This window comes from Mirounga angustirostris, unplaced genomic scaffold, assembly GCF_029215605.1.
Source record: "Mirounga angustirostris isolate CCGP_5_RB_7025 unplaced genomic scaffold, mMirAng1.0.hap1 SCAF_5, whole genome shotgun sequence".
Lineage (NCBI taxonomy): Eukaryota > Metazoa > Chordata > Mammalia > Carnivora > Phocidae > Mirounga > Mirounga angustirostris.
In genome coordinates, this window is record NW_026991713.1 from 21,409,052 (window position 1) to 21,428,578 (window position 19,527).

The 19,527-nt window shown below is 36.5% G+C and overlaps 2 protein-coding genes and 1 pseudogene across 2 annotated transcripts in view; 2 read left to right on the top strand and 1 right to left on the bottom strand.

Moving 5' to 3' along the window:
• Positions 1–19,527, top strand: part of ANKS1B (ankyrin repeat and sterile alpha motif domain containing 1B) — a 1,110,621-nt gene that overhangs the window by 92,265 nt on the left and 998,829 nt on the right. The window lies entirely within an intron of this gene.
• LOC123844952 (dolichyl-diphosphooligosaccharide--protein glycosyltransferase subunit 4-like) lies at positions 10,880–13,279 on the bottom strand. Its single transcript, XM_064593496.1, has 2 exons — positions 13,232–13,279; positions 10,880–11,026 (listed from the first exon to the last, which is right to left on the bottom strand). Exons 1-2 carry the CDS (start codon positions 13,277–13,279, stop codon positions 10,880–10,882), a joined length of 195 nt encoding a protein of 64 aa, XP_064449566.1.
• On the top strand, positions 16,727–18,948 carry LOC123844953 (large ribosomal subunit protein uL5-like; annotated as a pseudogene).

A 19,527-nucleotide genomic window follows, 5' to 3' on the forward strand; every position in this document is an offset into this window, starting at 1 on the left:
AACAACAATTGAATGAATGTAATGTAACATCTGGGAATGGAAGAGCCTTGATGGTTGGATGACCAGGAGAGGGATTGCCACGGGACAGTTGTGTTTTAAATCTTTCAGCATTGTTTGACTATGTGCATGTATTACTTTGATAAAAGTAATTAAGAAAAAGAAAGCTCAGAAGTTGAGAAACTCTGCTATGTTTTTTTTTTAAGATTTTATTTTTCAGAGAGGGAGAGAGAAGTACTTGCGCACAAGCAGGGGGAGCGGCAGGCAGAGGGAGAAGCAGGCTCCCCGCTGAGTAGGGAGCCCGACGTGGGACTCGATCCCAGGACCCTAGGATCATGACCTGAGCTGAAGGCAGATGCTTAACTGACTGAGCCACCCAGGCGTCCCTGATATTTTTATGCTTAAAATTTCCTGAACATGTAGTGGTCTTTCACGCTGGCATTTCTTTGCGCATTTTCTTTACCCTTTCTGAAATGCTGCTGTGCCTTTTGTCTTCCTGGAAAAATCCTACTCATTTCACATGATTTAGCTTAAGTGAAGCTATCCATGATCTTGCAGAGTTAGGGTTTCCTTCTTGGTGCTACAGAATTTTGTGCAAACTTGTTTTATATCATTTATCTTTTGGTGATTATTTGCTTGTCTGCTTATCTTCCTTTCAGGAAGTTCATCTATTTCAGAGTTAGGGAGGGGTGTTTTTAATTTTTGCCTCCCCTGCAGCACTTAGCATAGCGCCTAATCATAGTAGATACTCAGTAAAAGTTGAATGAAATAATCGATCTAGGATATAGAATTAGGAAACCTGTGTTGAGGTCTAGCTTTGTTTCTCCCTTTGCCCCTCACCTTGATCAAAGCACTTGAGTTATTGCCTTAGGTTCCTCTTGGAAAAACTGGAAGTAATGAACTCCAGAGTCTCTAAGAATTTGAAAATCTGTGATTCCTTTTTATTCATAGCCCTAACATTGCAATTTAAAATCCATATATAATAAAACTATTTCCTACATTTTATTTCCTAGCTCTTACTGCAGTTTGTAATTGTTTGTGTCTTCACTGTTTTGTTTTTTATTTAAATCTATTCTCGAAGACTCTAAGCTTTCAGAAGACAAGGATATGGCTGTCCTGTTGAGCATTGTTTGCTAGTGTTTCTTAGACTTACACATGGAGACATGCAGTAAGCCTTTGCTGAATAAATACATCTTGATGGAAATTTTATGGATGCTCCATAGATCCAGTTGTTCTTTCACACATTTTAGAAAAGTATCTTTAATTCAAAATCCAATAACCAAAATTTGCATATGGTCCTTATCATTGATGTAATATCACTTCTGTCTGCATACTTGGAATGGTTTTCCATTTCCTGTGTATTCAATGCTATTTCACTCCTTTAATTACTTCATCAAAATGTCTTTCTTTCATGAGTCCTTTCTGAGTTAATCTCTTCTTCCAAGTCTCAGCAACTTAGTGTATGAGAGCTGTGGTTTATATAAGCCTTTTTTTGTGTGTGTGAGTTAAACTGTAAATAATTTGGGGCAGAGTTTTTGTGGCTTGATAAAACACTCTTATATTTTAATGAGTCAAATCTAAATGATTCAAATCTACAAGCTGGCTTTCCCTTGAATACATGCAAATAAAAAAGTCAAGGACTTGGCAAAGTTTATTTTAGATTTTGCCAAATCTGACATTTTGAAATGCAGTTTAAAAGTTAAACCAAATCCCAAACATGACTGACTGCATTTATTCCTTTCTGGCTATAAGTTGCAGATTGCCAAGAAACTAAATGAAAGTGTTTTTCTAAGCTATTAGATATCTTCTAAATAATCTGCAACCTTTAATAGTAGTCTTTTATCCCCCTTGGTGTATGTCCAAATTAAAAAGTGTTCATTGTTATTATTCCAACTCTGTGCAACAACTTCAAGTCACTTGTCTATCTACACCCGCTCCTTCCCTCTCTCCCTCCCTCCTTGTGTCTTCCTCTTTCAGTGCCAGGAATGGCTGAGTGACTTGGGTTATAGGCTGATCCAAGGGAATATGAAGCAGGGATACAGCTTAACTCTGAGCTCCTACTGTGCTTCAAATAGACACATGTCAGGTACTTGGTATGTACTAGGCATGGTGTCAGTTGCTTTACTACTGTGATATGTTTTACTTTTCCCATTTTACTGAGAAGGAAATTGACATTCTTTGAGGAATAAGCAATCTGTCCAGTTATAAAGCTCATAAGGTTAGAGGCAGCACTTGAAACCAGATCTGCCTGAAGCAGCATGCATCCTCCCTTCCTTACATATCAAATGCTCTCTGAGAACATCAATAGCAGCATATTCTTGCCAGTACTGTACTCTTTGCGTTAAGTTTCTATTTAAGGTTGATGATGTCATAGATTTTTCTTGATCTCAGCTATGTCTTTTTCAGTTTGATAAAGATTACTATTTCATTAATATGAAGCTGAGAGTGTATGTAAGTATATTGAATGAAAGAATAAGGATTCCAAAAGATTTTGACATCCTTCAATGAAAAGCTAAACTTCAAAGGATAAATTTAGTAGGAGCAAGTGTTAGGTATTTTGTGTATGCCTCAGAAAACAACTGCGCATACAGAATTGATGAGACATGGCTTGGCAACAGTTCTTATGGGAAACTCATGGGATTTTATCATGGTAAACTCAATATAAGTAGTGATGTGAGTAGCCTGCTTTTTGGCTACCTTAAAGAAACAATAGTACCTAGAATTAGTTAGGTGAAAAATCTCAGTTTATTTTATTCTGAATTCTGGTTAGACTGCATTTGAAATAGTTGATGTGGTTGAGGCAGATTTTAAAGAGTTATGTAGACATAGTGAAATTAATTTAGACTAGGAGATTCACAAAGGTGGGTAGTGTGTCCTCCTTATGTTCCTGGAAAATAACTTTATTAGCTAAAGTTCTCCAGAGAAACAAAACCAACAGAACCAGTAGAATGCATATATATGTATAGAAATTTATTTTGAGGAATTAGTGATTGTGGGGGCTTGGTAAGACCAAAATCTGCAAGATAGACTGGCATACTGGAGACTCAGGGAAGAGTTGTAATTTGTCCAAAGTTGGTTTGCTGGCGGAATTGTCTCTTCTTCCTGGGAGGTTAGTCTTTTTCTATTAAGGCCTTCAACTGATTAGATGAGGCCCTACCACATTATGGAGGGTAATCTGCTTTGCTCAGAGTCTGTTGATTTAAATGCTAATTTCATCTAAAAAATACCTCCTCAGGTATGTTTCTTTGGGGTAAGTAGTAGCAATGTCCAAATTAGCCAAACCGTGAAAGGAGCCAAGATGTCCTTCAACGGATGAATGGATAAAGAAGATGTGGTTCATATATACAATGGAATATTCAACTATCAGAAGGGATGAATATCTACCATTTACATCCACATGGATGGAACTGGAGGGTATTATGCTAAGTGAAATAAGCCAAGCAGAGAAACACAATTACAATATGGTTTCACTCATATGTGGAACATAAGGAGTAGTGCAGAGGACAATAGGGGAAGGGAGGGAAAACTGAATGGGAAGAAATCAGAGAGGGAGACAAACCATATGAGACTCTTGACTCTGGGAAACAAACCGAGGGTTGCAAAAATGGAGGTGGGTGGGGGGATGGGGTAAATGGGTGATGGGCATTAAAGAGGGCACGTGATGTGATGAGAACGGGGTGTTATACTCAACTAATGAATCACTGAACATTACATCAAAAACTAATGATGTACTATACCTTGGCTAATTGAATTTAAATAAAAAAAATAAACAGGGTTTTCTCGTCCTGTCAGAGCTCCAGTTCTGCGACATGATCTTTCCATCCTTAAGCCACTCCACTTTATATCTAAATTTTGGAGACCATCTCCTTGGCAGAGCTTGGATTATTAGTCATCTCTGTTTAAGAGGGAGGCAGGGCACATTGATTTATGGTCCCAACAAGAATGACTACAATAGAGAAGAGGGAGTTCTCTGAAATGAATGGAGTGTTGTTACCAAAAGAAGGAAGAAATGAATTACAGGCAACCAGCTCCCCACAAATATTTACTGTGTAGTCCAAGTTGAGGCATAGGTCTAAGTAAAAGAACTCCTAATTTGGTTGGAATAAAGTCCAAAAAACTCCACAAAAACCCCAGACCTTCTTTTTTGGATGGCTTCTAAGCTAGGTTCTGTCTGCCTACTTTTCCAGCTTCTGTTAAGTAGATGACTTCATAAATTTGCCTTATGTCAAGCTCCTTTTCCTCTGCTTCCTACTTTCCTTCAGAGGTATAGTTACATGTAAAAAATTTCCAAAAATTGTGACTTGCAGCTCTTACTTGGCTGCTAAGCATTCACAGCTGCCAGGATTCCCCAACTACTCTTTTCTACACTGTCTAGGATGTCTTGGCACTGACTGCTTCTGGAACTAAGACCAAGACTGGCGGACTTCTTCAAACACTGTATAAATAACCCAGTTTTACCCCTGAGGTCATTTTCCATATACAGAGTTGAATAAAGGGCAGTTAGGAGTCCAGGAGGCCAATCTATAAAGGATGCTAAAATATCATTGGGGTAGAATAGAAACATGGGCACTAGTTAGCTCAGTTTTATGTAATGTGACAAAATCTAAATTTTCCCCTTTCCCACTCAAGTAGGCAGTATCTTGGAGTAGAAAATTATTACAGTTGGGCAGTGCCCTTCCACCATGAAGTAAGCTTTGAATCTTATTTAAAGAATATAGGTTTGAAAAGGAAACCAAATTATTTGCCTGTATAAGACACTCATATAACTATATGGTTCTGTTAGCCAGTTTCTTACACTAACTGCTCATTAACACTGATGTTGCTTGCCTGAAATTGTCTGGGGATACAGTGTGATGGTGTGGGAGAGTGGAAAGATCACTAGGCAAAGAGTCAAGAGGCATAAACTGTGGGTTCAGCCTTAGTTATCTCTACAAATTCCAAATTTAGAAGAGAAGAGGAAAGCTATAGCTCTCTGTAGTAGTTCAGGATCTAGGCAGGTTAGAGCTAACTCATTAGTGTCTTGAGTGCATTCTGCTTTCGGAAATAATGATGATATCTAAGGATGGAGACTTTGCTATATGCAAGACACTGTCTCGGGCTTTTAAAAGATGTCATCTAAATCACCTGGCAGCTCTCCAAGGTAGATGATGTTATTCTCATTTCACAGGTCAGGAAGCTGTTCATGGCTTAAGAACTTGCCCAAAGTCACACGGCCAGTAATTGCAAAATTGAAATTCATACCCCAGTCCTATCCAGCTCCAAAGCCCATGCTCCTTCTTTCTTTAAGAATTTTAGAATCTGTTCTGTTACTCAGATCTGTTAAGATCTGTTATTCATTTTGTATGCTGCTGTCTAACTTAGTATCTATCACAGAGTAAGCGAGGAGGGAAGATTAGTGAATGTGAACAAAGGCACAAGATACGAATGCTCAGGTATATTCCACTTAGTAATATATAGTCCAGTGGTTTGAACAAGGAGTATGTGAAGGAGAGTGTGATGTCATTTTGAAAGTTAGATTGAGGTGGGATCATGAAATCCTTGGTTATTAGATCAAAGGATTGTAAATATTTTCAACAGTCATTGGGAAACCCCTGGAGATTTTTTTCCAAATAGAAAAAATTAAGGGATATAACTTTTTTTTCTCCAGCATCAGGAAAAATGAGTTCGGGTTTTGGGGATGTTGAGATAGAGGTTCTAAGGAGATCTTTGGCAGGGCCTGTAAATACATGATTGGGCTTTGGAGAGAGGTCAAGGATTGATAAATTTGAGGGGCGCCTGGGTGCCTCAGTCGTTAGGCGTCTGCCTTTGGCTCAGGTCATGATCTCAGGGTCCTGGGATCGAGCCCTGTGTTGGGCTTCCTGCTCCAAGGGAAGCCTGCTTCTCCCTCTCCCACTCCCCCTGCTTGTGTTCTCTCTCTTGCTGTGTCTCTGTCAAATAAATAAATAAAATCTTAAAAAAAAAAAAGAAATTTGAGAGGCACCCACATAGAAAAGCAGCAAAAAGAAAAAAAAAATCACTATTTAGAGGTTAGTCTGTATATGAATGAGTAAACGAATGGCACAGCCCACATGAAAGTGTTAGTTCCTAACAAGGTTTACCTCTCCATTCCTTGTGACATCTGCGTGTAGGGATAGAGAATTCTGTACCATACTGTTCTTTCCATCTGGTCTAGGAATACTGGGTGAACTCTCTGGAGACATCTGCTAAGGGAGATAAATCCAGTATTTCTTTCTCATGTCATCTTCTCCACCTTTACATTTTCTCTTTTTCACTCCCTTTCTCCCCTACGGGATTATATTTCTCCACACTGCTGCAATAAAAATGTTTGGTGGCATGGTATAAGAGAAAAATAGAATGGACTGTAACACTTGGATGTTGAGTGGGAAGGTGAAAGCAGTGCATGAGATTAATTTGTTATTCTGTATTAAAGATCCTAGCATATCCCTAAGCTTGAATATCCCTAAACTTTATATCTTTGATAACTGAATAGCATTCATAGTATTTAGCTGCGTTAAACAAGACATATGAACAAGCTACACTACTTAGCATTATAGAAAATATGAGACAATTTTTAGGACATATTTGCCATGGCAGAATAATAGCACCCTTGTTCAGGCGACTTAGATAAAAATAAAAATATTTTATAGCATATAAACTGGGTTCTTTAGCTGTCTTAAGTCTACCTTTGTGCTTTTTCTTAGTCGATATTATATAAATAACACAGACGTTCTGCTTTAAATATACCTTAGAAAAACAGTCTAGTGCTGATTTGACTATGGAGAGCCTTTCATGTTTTTCCACTCTGAAACTTACTCTGTGCTTTTTTTTTTTTTAATATCCTTTTACAAATACAATCCTGAAATGCTTTGTTTCCTTTTTTGATGCGTAAGAGCATGCTCATTGGAAGCATATTGTGTGTGAAGATTGTTGCTTGTTCAATTTTGTGCACTGATGGTGAGCAGAAAATCTTTTTAGCTTCTTTCTTTGGAAAAATGATTTATACAACACCACTCCAAAAATTCAGTGTTAACAGTAAAATTACTTCTAGAGCTATTACAATGAAGAATAAGAGAAAACCTATGTTAAAAATGAATAATGCATTTATTTTAATCTTTGGCTTCCCTCCTCCACCATCTTCTTACTTGGCTACTAAAAAGGATTCAGTTAAATTCCCCAAAAGTGTTAATTTTTTTTTTTCTGGAGCTGTTCCAGTGACATGTCAAAAGAATTTTGAAAAAGAACATTCACTTATGTATAACAGCTTTGGAATACATAATAGGATATATTAGTATGCTTTTAAAAGGATCATGGGTAGAGCATGAAGAATATAAAAGAAGTGTGTGAGCTCCTTTATTGTTCATGATTAAACCAAAATTGTTTGCATGTGAACAGATTTAATTGTTTACAAAATCTGCATAACACTGTCAACAGAATGAGATGATGGGGAGGGAGACATAAGAGCTTTTAGCCTGATTATGATTCATAGATGTTCATCTAATAAATTGCTTTTCCTAAATATAATCTGAAAGAAAAATAGCAATGAAAACAATTAGGTACTTATAGACAACTAAAAATAATTCTGTTGATTCTGTATTTTTAATTATAGGTTAATCTGAATCAGGAGGGTAACAAGACTTAGAAAACAAGGTGTCCTTAAATTCTTTAGGAGGGTCAGTGACAGTAACTGGATACCTCTTTTTAAAGGAATTGCTCTTCTTAACGATTTGATTTACTATACTAAGGATTTTTTTAAATATTGATTTTTCTTCCTTTATTTTAAGTGATTATGTGAAAATATGAAGAGATCAATATCATCATTCTCTCTCTAAAAATATTGTTATTTTACAATTTATAACTTAATACATCTATTTCCACTTTCTCTTACAAATTTCTCTCTACACTGGTCAGATATGAATGGGTCTTTGACAATACGTAGAGTTGTATTGTTTATGGAATGTGCCTAATGACTGTGGTAGTCTGATTGCTCTACTAATCCCGTCACACACACTTTTGAAGCCATTCTCCATGTGTCCTCCAAAGAGCTCTTTCTAACATATATTTGATCATATCAGTAGACTACTTAAGATTCTTGAGAGACTTTGATGACCCCAGCCTTTGCACAAAGTCTTCCCTATGTATGTATTACTGTCAGCAACCTTATACTTCCCTCTACTCTACCTGGAAAATAGGTTTTGATGTTTTTTTTTTTTTTTTTTGACTTTAGGACACAACTCAAGCACTGATCTCCTTTTTTTATGAAGCCTTCTCCAGACTTTTACAGGCTGATTTGTGCTGTGTTTTTTGCCTTTGTGTCTTCATTGTAGAATTTTATCATAACACCTGTAACACTTTTTTTTTTTTTTGATGTCCATGTTTGTGTTCCTCTTCTAAATTCAGAACTCTAACGAGGAAGGAAGTCCAAGTAGTGTTTTCAAATTCCCAATAAATATTAATCTTTGGGTTTCAGGAATAAGAAGTCATAATTCTTAGAAATTCTTGGGAATTCCTGAAAGCATAAGTTGTTCTTAAAATACTTAAAGCAGTCTGTATAGGCTATATTCATTATTATCAATATCTAAAATTTCATATACTATATGAGAAATACTAAGTTTAGTAGTATATATAAAGAAGTGCAGCCTCCAGTGAATATTCAAACACTAGAAAACACCAGTGAACAGTTAGTGGGTTTTTCAAATTATGTAACATTCAGACTTCTAGTAAAGCTTAATAGGCTACACAGAATCACATGGCAAATTGCTAGTGTAGGGACTTTGCTCCTAAAACTTGTTATTTCTTGAAATACTACTCATAGGATTTATATAAATTATCTTATATAAATATGTTAATATTTATTTTCAAGAGTGATTCACTCTTAGCAGCAAATAGGGCCATGAACACACACATAACCTGACAACAGCTACAAACAAGATTGACCAATTAAATTATGACCCTCTTCTATGTTTGCCTGCCATGGTTCCTAGAAATGTTGACCTTAACCTTCTACTCCTTGTGTTGTGTCAGCACTTACTGCTCTTATTGCCAGCTTGACATCTATATGTTCTTTTAACCAGTAATGTCTCCTTGCTGTTAAGCTTTAATTCTCACGGCAGAATTATAATACTTATTTTAGTTCTGATTTTCCTTATTTCTGGACTGATTTTTTTTTAGGGGGGATTTGGAATTCAAAAAATTATAGATTTTCTGAGAAATGCTGGAAACTAATTCTTATATGGAAACAGTCTCCAATGCTTAGCATATCAGACATTCAGTAAAATGTTTTCAGATATTTCTTAAGTGAATGTTCCTTTGTAGTCCTAAAGCATCTAAGATAGTGTCTGGTACTTAGAGATACTTAAAATACTTTAATGATTGAATCTGTGGGTTTTTTTGAGTCAGTGTCATGATAAAGTAGGGCATCAGAGTTTAGATTTGGTATTGCCACCAGACGTGCCAGGTTAGCTTACATTATTTTGGTGGCTTGGGAGCAGGTGTTCTTTATTTAGCTAAAATCTATGAGAAAACTCGTAAGATGGATAGAACTCACCAAAAACTCCCTGTTATTAAATGCATTTGTAGCACTCTATGCCTATCTTTTATAGTGTTTCTGTCTATGCCATTAATTAATTACTTGTCTGATTATTTGATTGATATTTGTATTCTTGACTAGGCTTCCTGAGGGTGGAGATTATTTCCCTTATATTCACAGGTGTAATCCTAGAAGGTGCTAGTTAACCACAGTACATGCATGGAATAAGCAGTTTATTAAGTATTTATTTTATGCATAAGTGAATGAAGGAATAGCAATCTGAATGAAGCAGAATAGTCCCAGAATGTGAACTTGTTTTACGTGAGATCCCTGAGAGGTTCTGAAGAACATAATTTGAAAACCACTACTATATTCCTTGACACAGGCTGCATAATTATGTTGCATAGTCTTGCAGAAGATTTTCTGTATTTAGGACTGGCAGTGAAATGTTATTACCCTAACTATACCTTTTACCCTGTTTTAGTAACATCTTTCATTCTGAGAGATAGTGCATTATTAGTATTGTCATTGTTCCTATTATTTACTTCCTTGTAACCTCTTTATTTATTTTTTTTAAAAAGCTCTTTTTTTTGTCTTATGATCATTAGTTGTGGGGAACTTGGACTAGGGTTTGTGGCTGATTTAGAGTATATTGATCTAGCTAAGAAGAATTTCCCCCATATGTATTTGCCAAAAGCAAATAAAGCCGTCAGTTTTGAACTTGACATTAACAGAATCTTCACTGAAAAAGAGCAATCAAGCAAATTTAATCTATTTATACAAAATTAACTGTCCCTTGAGTCGCTTAATGTAATTGTGGTATTTCTGCTTGGGCTTGTAAAATGCCTTCAACTATTTTGTAGGGATTAAAAAGGAAGTAAAAAATAGCTATTTTATATTTATAAAAACCTAGCATTATTGATGTGTTTTGTGTATTGAAAATTTGAGTTAGATGATAGAGAATTTGGTTTACTTTGAAGTTACACATTTAAAATAAAGGCTACAGCAAGAAGATGGGACTTTCACGTTACTAGGGACTTAAATATTAGAGAAAAGAAAGAGTTCATAAAAATAATAACTCAGACAACAAATGGACTCTTTTTTTTTAATCTATATTTTTATACTTGGGCGAGGGAGTAGAAAAGAAAGCCCCAATACTGGGCCCTATTCAGTGACAGCTTCTTGTTCCATTTAAGGAAGACTTTGAGTAAATAAAAGTTGTTTGGAAAAACCCAGGTATAGTTGCTTTGTATGTTGTGATGAGTAGAGTGATGAAGGGAAATGTGAAGGCCCCTCACACCCTCCATCTTGCCTCAGACTACGTCCTTGAACCCTGGGGCAGAGAAAGTGCTGCTTTCATTCCTGCTTCTTGGGATTGTTGACAGCCATGTAGTGATAGAGAATGACAAGCAGGAAGAGTGACATGCCCAGCTGGTTGAAGATGGCGAGCCGCATGTCTGTGACATCCTGATCAGCTGGGCTTGTTCTGATGCAGTGTGTGCACTAGCTCCAACGAGTGGACGTTTTTGAAAAATAAACCAGTGATTAAAAATATGATTAAAATCGTGTTTCAGAAGGCACGAAAAAAACACAGAGAGAAATTAGAGGAAAAAAGGTGTGTATGGTACATCCAAGGGATCTAACATTCTAGTCATAGATGTTCTAGAAAGGGAGAATAAGTAGATAGAGGAAACAGTAATAAAAGCAAAATAACATTTCCCCAAGATGAAGACAAATTTGAATCTTTCAACTGAAAGTGCAGAGAAAGTGGTAACCAAAACTATTGGAGGAAAAAGACCTGCACTTAGATATATCCTGGCAGAATTTCTGAATCCTAGGGACAAAAATCATATTACAAGAATCAAGACTGAAAAAGCAGGTACTGTTTATTTATTTTTTTTTTTAAAGATTTTATTTATTTGACAGAGAGAGACACAGTGAGAGAGGGAACACAAGCAGGGGGAGTGGGAGAGGGAAAAGCCGACTTCCCCACGGAGCAGGGAGCCCGATGCGGGGCTTGATCCCAGGACCCCGAGATCATGACCTGAGCCGAAGGCAGATGCTTAACGACTGAGCCACCCAGGTGCCCCAAGCAGGTACTATTTAAAAAGGAGAGAGAATCAAATTGACCTTGGTTTTCCTGAGTGTAACAGTGGATGCTAGAAGATAGTGGAGCAGTGTATGCAGAGTATCAAGGTAAAAAAAAATTTTGCCTTTATTATATGTATTTAGTTTATACATGTGTAGCTATTTTTTTGTAGTATCAAGGTGGATATGTAAGACAAAATTCCTCAAGTTCTTAGTATCTTAATTGATAGTAATACAATAACTGTAAGGACTTTTAACTCTCCACTTAAATCAATGGATATATCATCCAAATAATATCACAAGGAAACAGTGGCTTTAAATGACATTGGACGAGATGGATCTAACAAATATATTTAGAACATTCTATTCTAAAACAGAAGAATATACATTCTTTTCAAGTGCACATGAATATTCTCCAGAATAGATCACATGTTAGGCTACAAAACAAGCCTCAACAAATTCAAAAAGATCAAAGTCATACCATGTTATCTTTTCTGACCAAAATGCTATGAAACTAGAAATGAACCACAAGAAAAAGTCTGGAAAGAACACAGATACCTGGAGCTTGAATAACATGCTACTTAACAATGAATGGGTTGACCAAGAAATCAAAGAGGAAATAAAAAAAATATGTGGAGACAAATGAAAATGAAAACACAATGGTCCAAATGTTTGGGATGCAGCAAATGCAGTTCCCAGAGGGAATTTTAGGGCAATACAGACTTACCTCAAGAAGCAAGAAAAATCTTGAATGAACAACCTAATCTTATACCTAAAGGAGCTACAAAAAGAAGAACAAACAAATCCCCAAACCAGTAGAAGGAAGGAAATAATAAAGATTAGAGCAGAAATTAATGAAATAGACTATTAAAAACCCCAAAAGAACAGATCTATGAAAGTAGGAGCTGGTTCTTTGAAAAGAACAACAAAACTGATAAACGTTTAATGAGACTCATAAAAAAAAAAAAAAGGACTCAAACAAAATCACAAATGAAAGAGGAAAAATAACAACTGACACTGCAAAAATACAGAGGATTATAGGAGAATATTGTGAAAAATTATATGCCAACAAATTGGACAAACTAGAAAAAAATGGATTAAGTCCTAGAATTACATAACCTACCAAAACTGAAGCAGGAAGAAATGGAAAATTTGAAAAGATTGATTACTGATTATCAGCAATGAAATTGGACCAGTGATTTAAAAATTCCCAGCAAATAGGGACACCTGGGTGGCTCAGTGGGTTAAGCACCTCCCTTCAGCTCAGGTCATGATCCCAGGGTTCTGGGATCAAACCCCATGTTGGACTCCCTACTCTGTGGGAGCCTGCCTCTCCCTCTTTCTTTGCCCCTCCCCCGACTTGTGCTCGCATGCCCTCTCTCTCTCCCTCTTTCTCTCTTTCAAATAAATAAAATCTTAAAAAACAAAAACAAAAAACCAAAAAACCCAGCAAACAAAGTCCAGGGCCAGGTGGTTGGCTTCATAGGTGAATTCTACCAAACATTTATTTTTTTGTTTTTTATTTTTATTTCTTTTCTTCAAGACTTTATTTAAATTCAAGTTAGTTAACATATAGTAGAGTATTAATTTCAAAGTAGAATCTAGTGATTCATCACTTACATGTAACACCCAGTGCTCATCACAACAAATGGCCTCTTTAATGCCCATCACCCATTTAGCCCATCCCCCCACTCACCTCCCCTCCAGCAACCCTGTTTGTTCTCTATTGTTAGGAGTCTCTTATGGTTTGCCTCCCTCTCTGTCTTTATCTTACTTTATTTTTCCTTTCTTCCCCTATGTTCATCTGTTTTGTTTCTTAAATTCCACATGAGTGAAATCACATGGTATTTGTCTTTCTCTGACTTATTTCACTTAGCGCAATACACTCTAGTTCCATCCACATACTGCAAATGGCAAGATTTCATTATTTTTGATGGCTGAGTAATATTCCATTGTATGTATATGTGTATATATATGTATATACATGTGTATATATACCTCAGAGAGTATATGATGGGCATTTGGGCTCTTTCCAGACTTTGGCTATTGTTAATAGTGCTGCTATAAACTTTAGGGTGCTTGTGCCCCTTTGAATCACGATGTTTGTATCCTTTGGATAAATACCTAGTAGTACAATTGCTGGGTCGTAGGGTAGTTCTGTTTTTAACTTGTTGAGGAACCTCCATACTGTTTTCCGGATTGGCTGCACCAGTTTGCATTCCCATCAACAGTATAAGAGTCTACCAACCACTTAAGGGAGAATTAATACCTGTTCTTCTCAAACTATCCCAAAAAATAGGAGGAAGGAAAGCTTCCAAATTAATTCTATGAGGCCAGCATTACCCTGATACCAAAACCAGATAAAGACATTACAATAAAAGAGGATTATATGCCAATATCTCTGATGAACATCGATGCAACAGTGCTCAACAAAATATTAGCAAAGTGAATTCAGTAACACAGTAAAAACATTATTCACAACGATTAGCTATTCCCGGATTTATTCCCAGGATACAAGGGTGGTCCAGTACTTGCAAATCAATCAACATGATCACATCAATAAGAGAAAGGATAAAAACCCTATGATTATTTCAACAGATGCATAAAAAACATCTGACAAACTACAGCATCCATTCATGATAAAAACCCTCAACAAAGTAGGTTTAGAGGGAACATACCTCAACATATAAAGGCCATATATGAAAAACCCACAGCTAACAGCATACTCGATGGGGGAAAAACTGAGAGCTTATCCGCTAAGTTCAGGAACAAGACTAGTATGTCCACTCTCACAATGTTTATTCAATATAGTACTGGAAGTCCTAGCCATAGCAATCAGACAAAAAAATGGAATAAATAGTATGCAAATTGGTAAGGAAGAAGTAAAACTTTCACTATTTTGAGATGACACACTATGTAGAAAACCGTAAAGACTTCAAGAACCTAGTAGAACTGATAAATGAATTTGGTAAGGTCACACCATACAAAATCAATATACAGAAATCGATTGCATTTCTATACACTAATAATGAAATAGCAGAAAGAGAAATTAAGAAAACAATCCCATTAAAAAAAAAACCAAAACAAAACAAAAAAGAAAACAATCCCATTTACAATTGCACTAAAAAATAATAAGAATAAATTAACCAAGGCGGTGAAAGACCTGTACTATTTATTTATTTATTATTGTAAATTCATTTAGCTAACATATAGCACATCATTAGTTTCAGATGTAGTGTTCAATAATTCATCAGTTGCGTATAATACCCATTGCTCATCACATCATGTACCCTCCTTAAAGCCCATCACCCAATTACCCCATCCCCCCACCCACCTCCCCTCCAGCAACCCTCAGTCTGTTTCCTAGAGTTAAGAGTCTTTCATGGTTTTCTGTCCTCTCTGATGACTTCCCATTTGGTTTTCCTTCCCTTCCCCTATGATCCTCTTCCCTGTTTCTTAAGTTCCACATATGAGTGAAACCATGTGATAATTGTCTTTCTCTGATTGAAATATTTCACTCAGCATAATAACTTCCAGTTCTGTCCATGTCAGTATAAATGGTAAGTATTCATCCTTTCTGATGGCTGAATAATTACATCTTCAACAAGGTAAAAATATGCAATGGGAAAAAGACATTCTCTTCAACAAATGGTGTTGGGAAAACTGGACAGCTACATTCAAAAGAATGAAATTGGATCACTTTCTTACACCATACACAAAAATAAACTCAAAATGAATTAAAGATCTAAATGTGAGACCTGAAACCATAAAAATTCTAGAATAGAACACAAGCAGTAATTTCTCTGACATTGGCCATAGCAACATCCTTCTAGATAGGTATCCTGAGGCAAAGGAAACAAAAGGAAAAATAAACTATTAGGACCATATCAACATAAAAGCTTCTGTACAGCAAAGGAAACAGTAGAACTAAAGACAACATACTGAATGGGAAAAGATACACAAATAACTTATCGAATAAGGGGCTAGTAGCTCAAATGTATAAAGAACTACATCTACTACAACTCAACACCAAAAAAATCCCCAAAATGTCCATTTAAAAAATGGGCAGAAAACATGAACAGACATTTCTCCAAAGAAGACCTCCAGATAGCCAGCAGACACATGAAAAGATGCTTAACATCACTTATCATTAGGGAAATGCAAATCAAAACTGCAATGACAACACCTCACACATGTAATAATGGCTAAAATCAACAACACAAACAAGTGTTGGTGAGGATGTGGAGAAAAAGGAATCCTTGTGCACTGTTGGTGGGAATTGTGAACCTGTGTAGCCTTGTGGAAAACAGTACGGAAGTTCCTCAAAAAAATTAAAAATAGAAGTACCATATGATCTGGTGATTCCACTACTGGATATTTACCAAAGAATACAAAAACACAAATTTGAAAAGATATATGCACCACTGTGTTTATTGCAGCATTATTTACAATAGCCAAGTTATGGAGGCAGTGCGGATGACCATGGATAGATGAATGGATAAAGGCTGTAAAAGATATCAGACATATATTATAAAATCTTATTGAATCTGTAAGAAACCATAGTTAAAATGAAACCAGTAAACGTAAATCACTGTTGATAATATGTTGTCAGATATAACACAGTTATTAAGAAATGTTTCTGTAATGTCATAAAGAGGAAATAATGGTATAGCATTAAAATTCCACACTTTTCGATCAAGCCTTTGGGGTGAAAGTAAGAAAAGAAAAATGCAAATTACACTTTGTTAAGGATGAACATAGTTACAATTTAATTCTTGACATCAATAAGAAATACAAGTTTAATGTATTTGTAAAAGCTAAAAGACTAATAGAAATAAAATGTTTGAAAACTGAAGAGAGAGTACCAACAAGTAGGAAAGGATAATAAAGACTACATAAAATTCAGTCACAGGAATACCACCAAATGTGAACATATTAAAAGTCAGAGCTTCTCAGATTGTAAAACAAAGAAAGCCATCTGCAGTTAATGGCTGTTTTTAAGAGATGTAGCCAAGATAAAATTACAGAAATAGAAGGAAAATAAATGTATAGTCAACACTATACCAGTTAAATAGAAAACTTAGGTAGCAATGTTAATAACCAACAAAATATAATTCAAGATGAAGAATATTATATAACATTAATAATAAAATATGTAATCCATAAAGATACGTCATTCTTTTGCTTAACTGAAAAACAACAAAATGTGAAACAAATTTAGAAATACAAAGACAATTATTTTTATTTTTAAAGATTTTATTTATTTATTTGAGAGAGAGAGACAGAGACAGATAGCAAGAGAAAGCATGAGTGGGAAGGGGAGGGAGAGGCTAGGCTCCCTGCTCAGCGAGGCTCGATCCCAGGACCCTGAACCAAAGGCAGATGCTTAACCAAATGAGCCACCCAGGTGCCCCAAAGAAAATTTGATAATCACAGACTTTCTCTTCCTGTTCTCCACCATGGAGCAAGATCAGGGTGAAAAGGAGAACCCCATGCAGGAACTTTGCATCCACAAGCTCTGCCTCAACATCTGTGTGGGGGAGAGTGGAGAGAGACTGACCCAGGCAGCCAAGGTGCTGGAGCAGCTCACAGGCCAGACCCCTGTGTTCTCCAAAGCTAAATACACCGTCAGATCCTTTGGCATCAGTAGAGATGAAAAGATTGCTGTCCACTGCATAATCCATGGGGCTGAGGCAGAAGAAATCCTAGAGAAAGGTCTAAAGGTCCAGGAGTAGGAGTTAAGGAAAAATAACTTCTTGGGTTGCCTCGGTGGCTAAGCTTCTCACTTTTGATTTCAGCTCAGGTCATGATCTCAGAGTCATGAGATTAAGCCCCATGTTGGGCTCTGTGCTCAGCAGGGAGTCTGCTTGAAATTCTTTCTCTCCCTCTGCTCTCCCCACCCCCGCTCACGTGTCTGTGCTCTCTCTAAAATAAATAAATAAAGTCTTTATTTAAAAAAGGAAAAAAGGGGCATCTGGGTGGCTCAGTCGTTAAGCATCTGCCTTTGGCTCGGGTTGTGATCCCAGGGTCCTGGGATTGAGCCCTACATCAGGCTCCCTGCTCCATGGGAAGCCTGCTTCTCCCTCTCCCACTCCCTTTGCTTGTGTTTCCTCTCTCACTGTCTCTCTGTCAAATAAGTAAATAAAATCTTAAAAAAAAAAGAAAAGAAAAAAGAACTTCTTTGATATTGGAAACTTTGGTTTTGGGCCTGGAAGCACATCAATCTGGGGATCAAAAATGACTCAGTCATTGGTATCGATGGCCTGGATTTCCATGTGGTACTACTCTAAGTAGGCTCGTTTTCAGCATCACAGATAACAAGCGCAGGACAGTCTGTGTTGGGCCCAAACACGGAATCAGCAAAGACGAGATCACGTGTTGGTTCCATGATTGAATCATCTTTCCTGGCTAATAAATTACTGTTTCTGTCCAAAAGGCCAATAAAAACTTTTCAGTGAAATGTAAATAAAAAAGAAAAAAAAGTTCGATCACAGTGATAATACTGTGTATGGCAACATTTCTCAGATTTTGATGATGAAGTAGACAAGGTAGGGTTATAGATGGTATGAATTATGTAATTAGAAAGTTTTAAAAATATACATCTCACTTTTAAGAATAGAGAATATACATTTTAGTGCTCATGTAACATAAGAAAACTACATACTAGTTTTCAAAGAACATCTAAAGAAATCTGACTATAATGTGGTAAAACTAGAAATATATTATTAAAAGATAACAAATCTAAGCACTTAAAAATTTAAAAGCAAGCACTAATTTTCAGGGTAAAAGAAATCAAAACTGAATTTTATAAACTATACATGTATAATAATTGAAATGAAAACATGACTTGTCAAAACCTAGGTGATATGGACAAAATCCTACTCAGTAGAAATGTCCTAGCCTATAATGCTTTTATTTTTAAATGGGAAAGAATAAAATAAGCATTCAACTAAAGAGCTAGAAAAAAGAATATAATAAAAAGTTGTATGGTTGAATTGTTATAGTTAAGAACAGAAAATGGTAAATTGGAGTGCCTCGGTGGCTCAGTCAATTGTCTGACTCTTGATTTCAGCTCAGATCATGATCTCAGGGTTGTGAGATCAAGCCCTGCATCAGGCTCCATGTTGGGCATGGAGCCTGCCTAAGATTCTCTTTCTCCGGGGCGCCTAGGTGGCTCAGTCGTTAAGCATCTGCCTTCGGCTCAGGTCATGATCCCAGGGTCCTGGGATCAAGTCCCACATCGGGCTCCTTGCTCAGCGGGGAGCCTGCTTCTCCCTCTGCCGCTCCCTGCCACTCTGCCTACTTGTGATTCCTCTCTCTCTCTCTCTCTCTCTCTCTGTCAAATAAATAAATAAAATCTTTAAAAAAAAAAGATTCTTTCTCCCCCTTCCACTGCCCCTCCTCCCAGCCCCAGCACATTTTATCTCTTAAAAAAACAAGCAAAAAAAAAAAAAAAACCACAAAGAAAACCCCAGAAAGTAGTAAATTAGTAAGTAAACAAGTCATGAATAAATAACTCTTCTGGTAGATGTTTGATAATAAAACTAACTGGGGGCACCTGGGTGGCTCAGTCGTTAAGCGTCTGCCTTCCGCTCAGGTCATGGTCCCAGGGTCCTGGGATCTAGCCCCACATTGGGCTCCCTGCTCAGCGGGAAGCCTGCTTGCTTCTCCCTCCACCACTCCCCCTGCTTGTGTTCCCTCTCTCACTGTGTCTCTCTCTGTCAAATAAATAAAATCTTTAAAATAAAATAAAATAAAACTATCTTTGAATATGATAATAAAATAGACCCATCTAGGCAAACTCAAAGAAAAAAATAATACAGAACATTAGGAATGAAAATGGTGGTAGAATTGCAAGCGTAGAAGATAATATAAAAATACATATAGTTTTTTTTTTTTTTAAAGATTTTATTTAT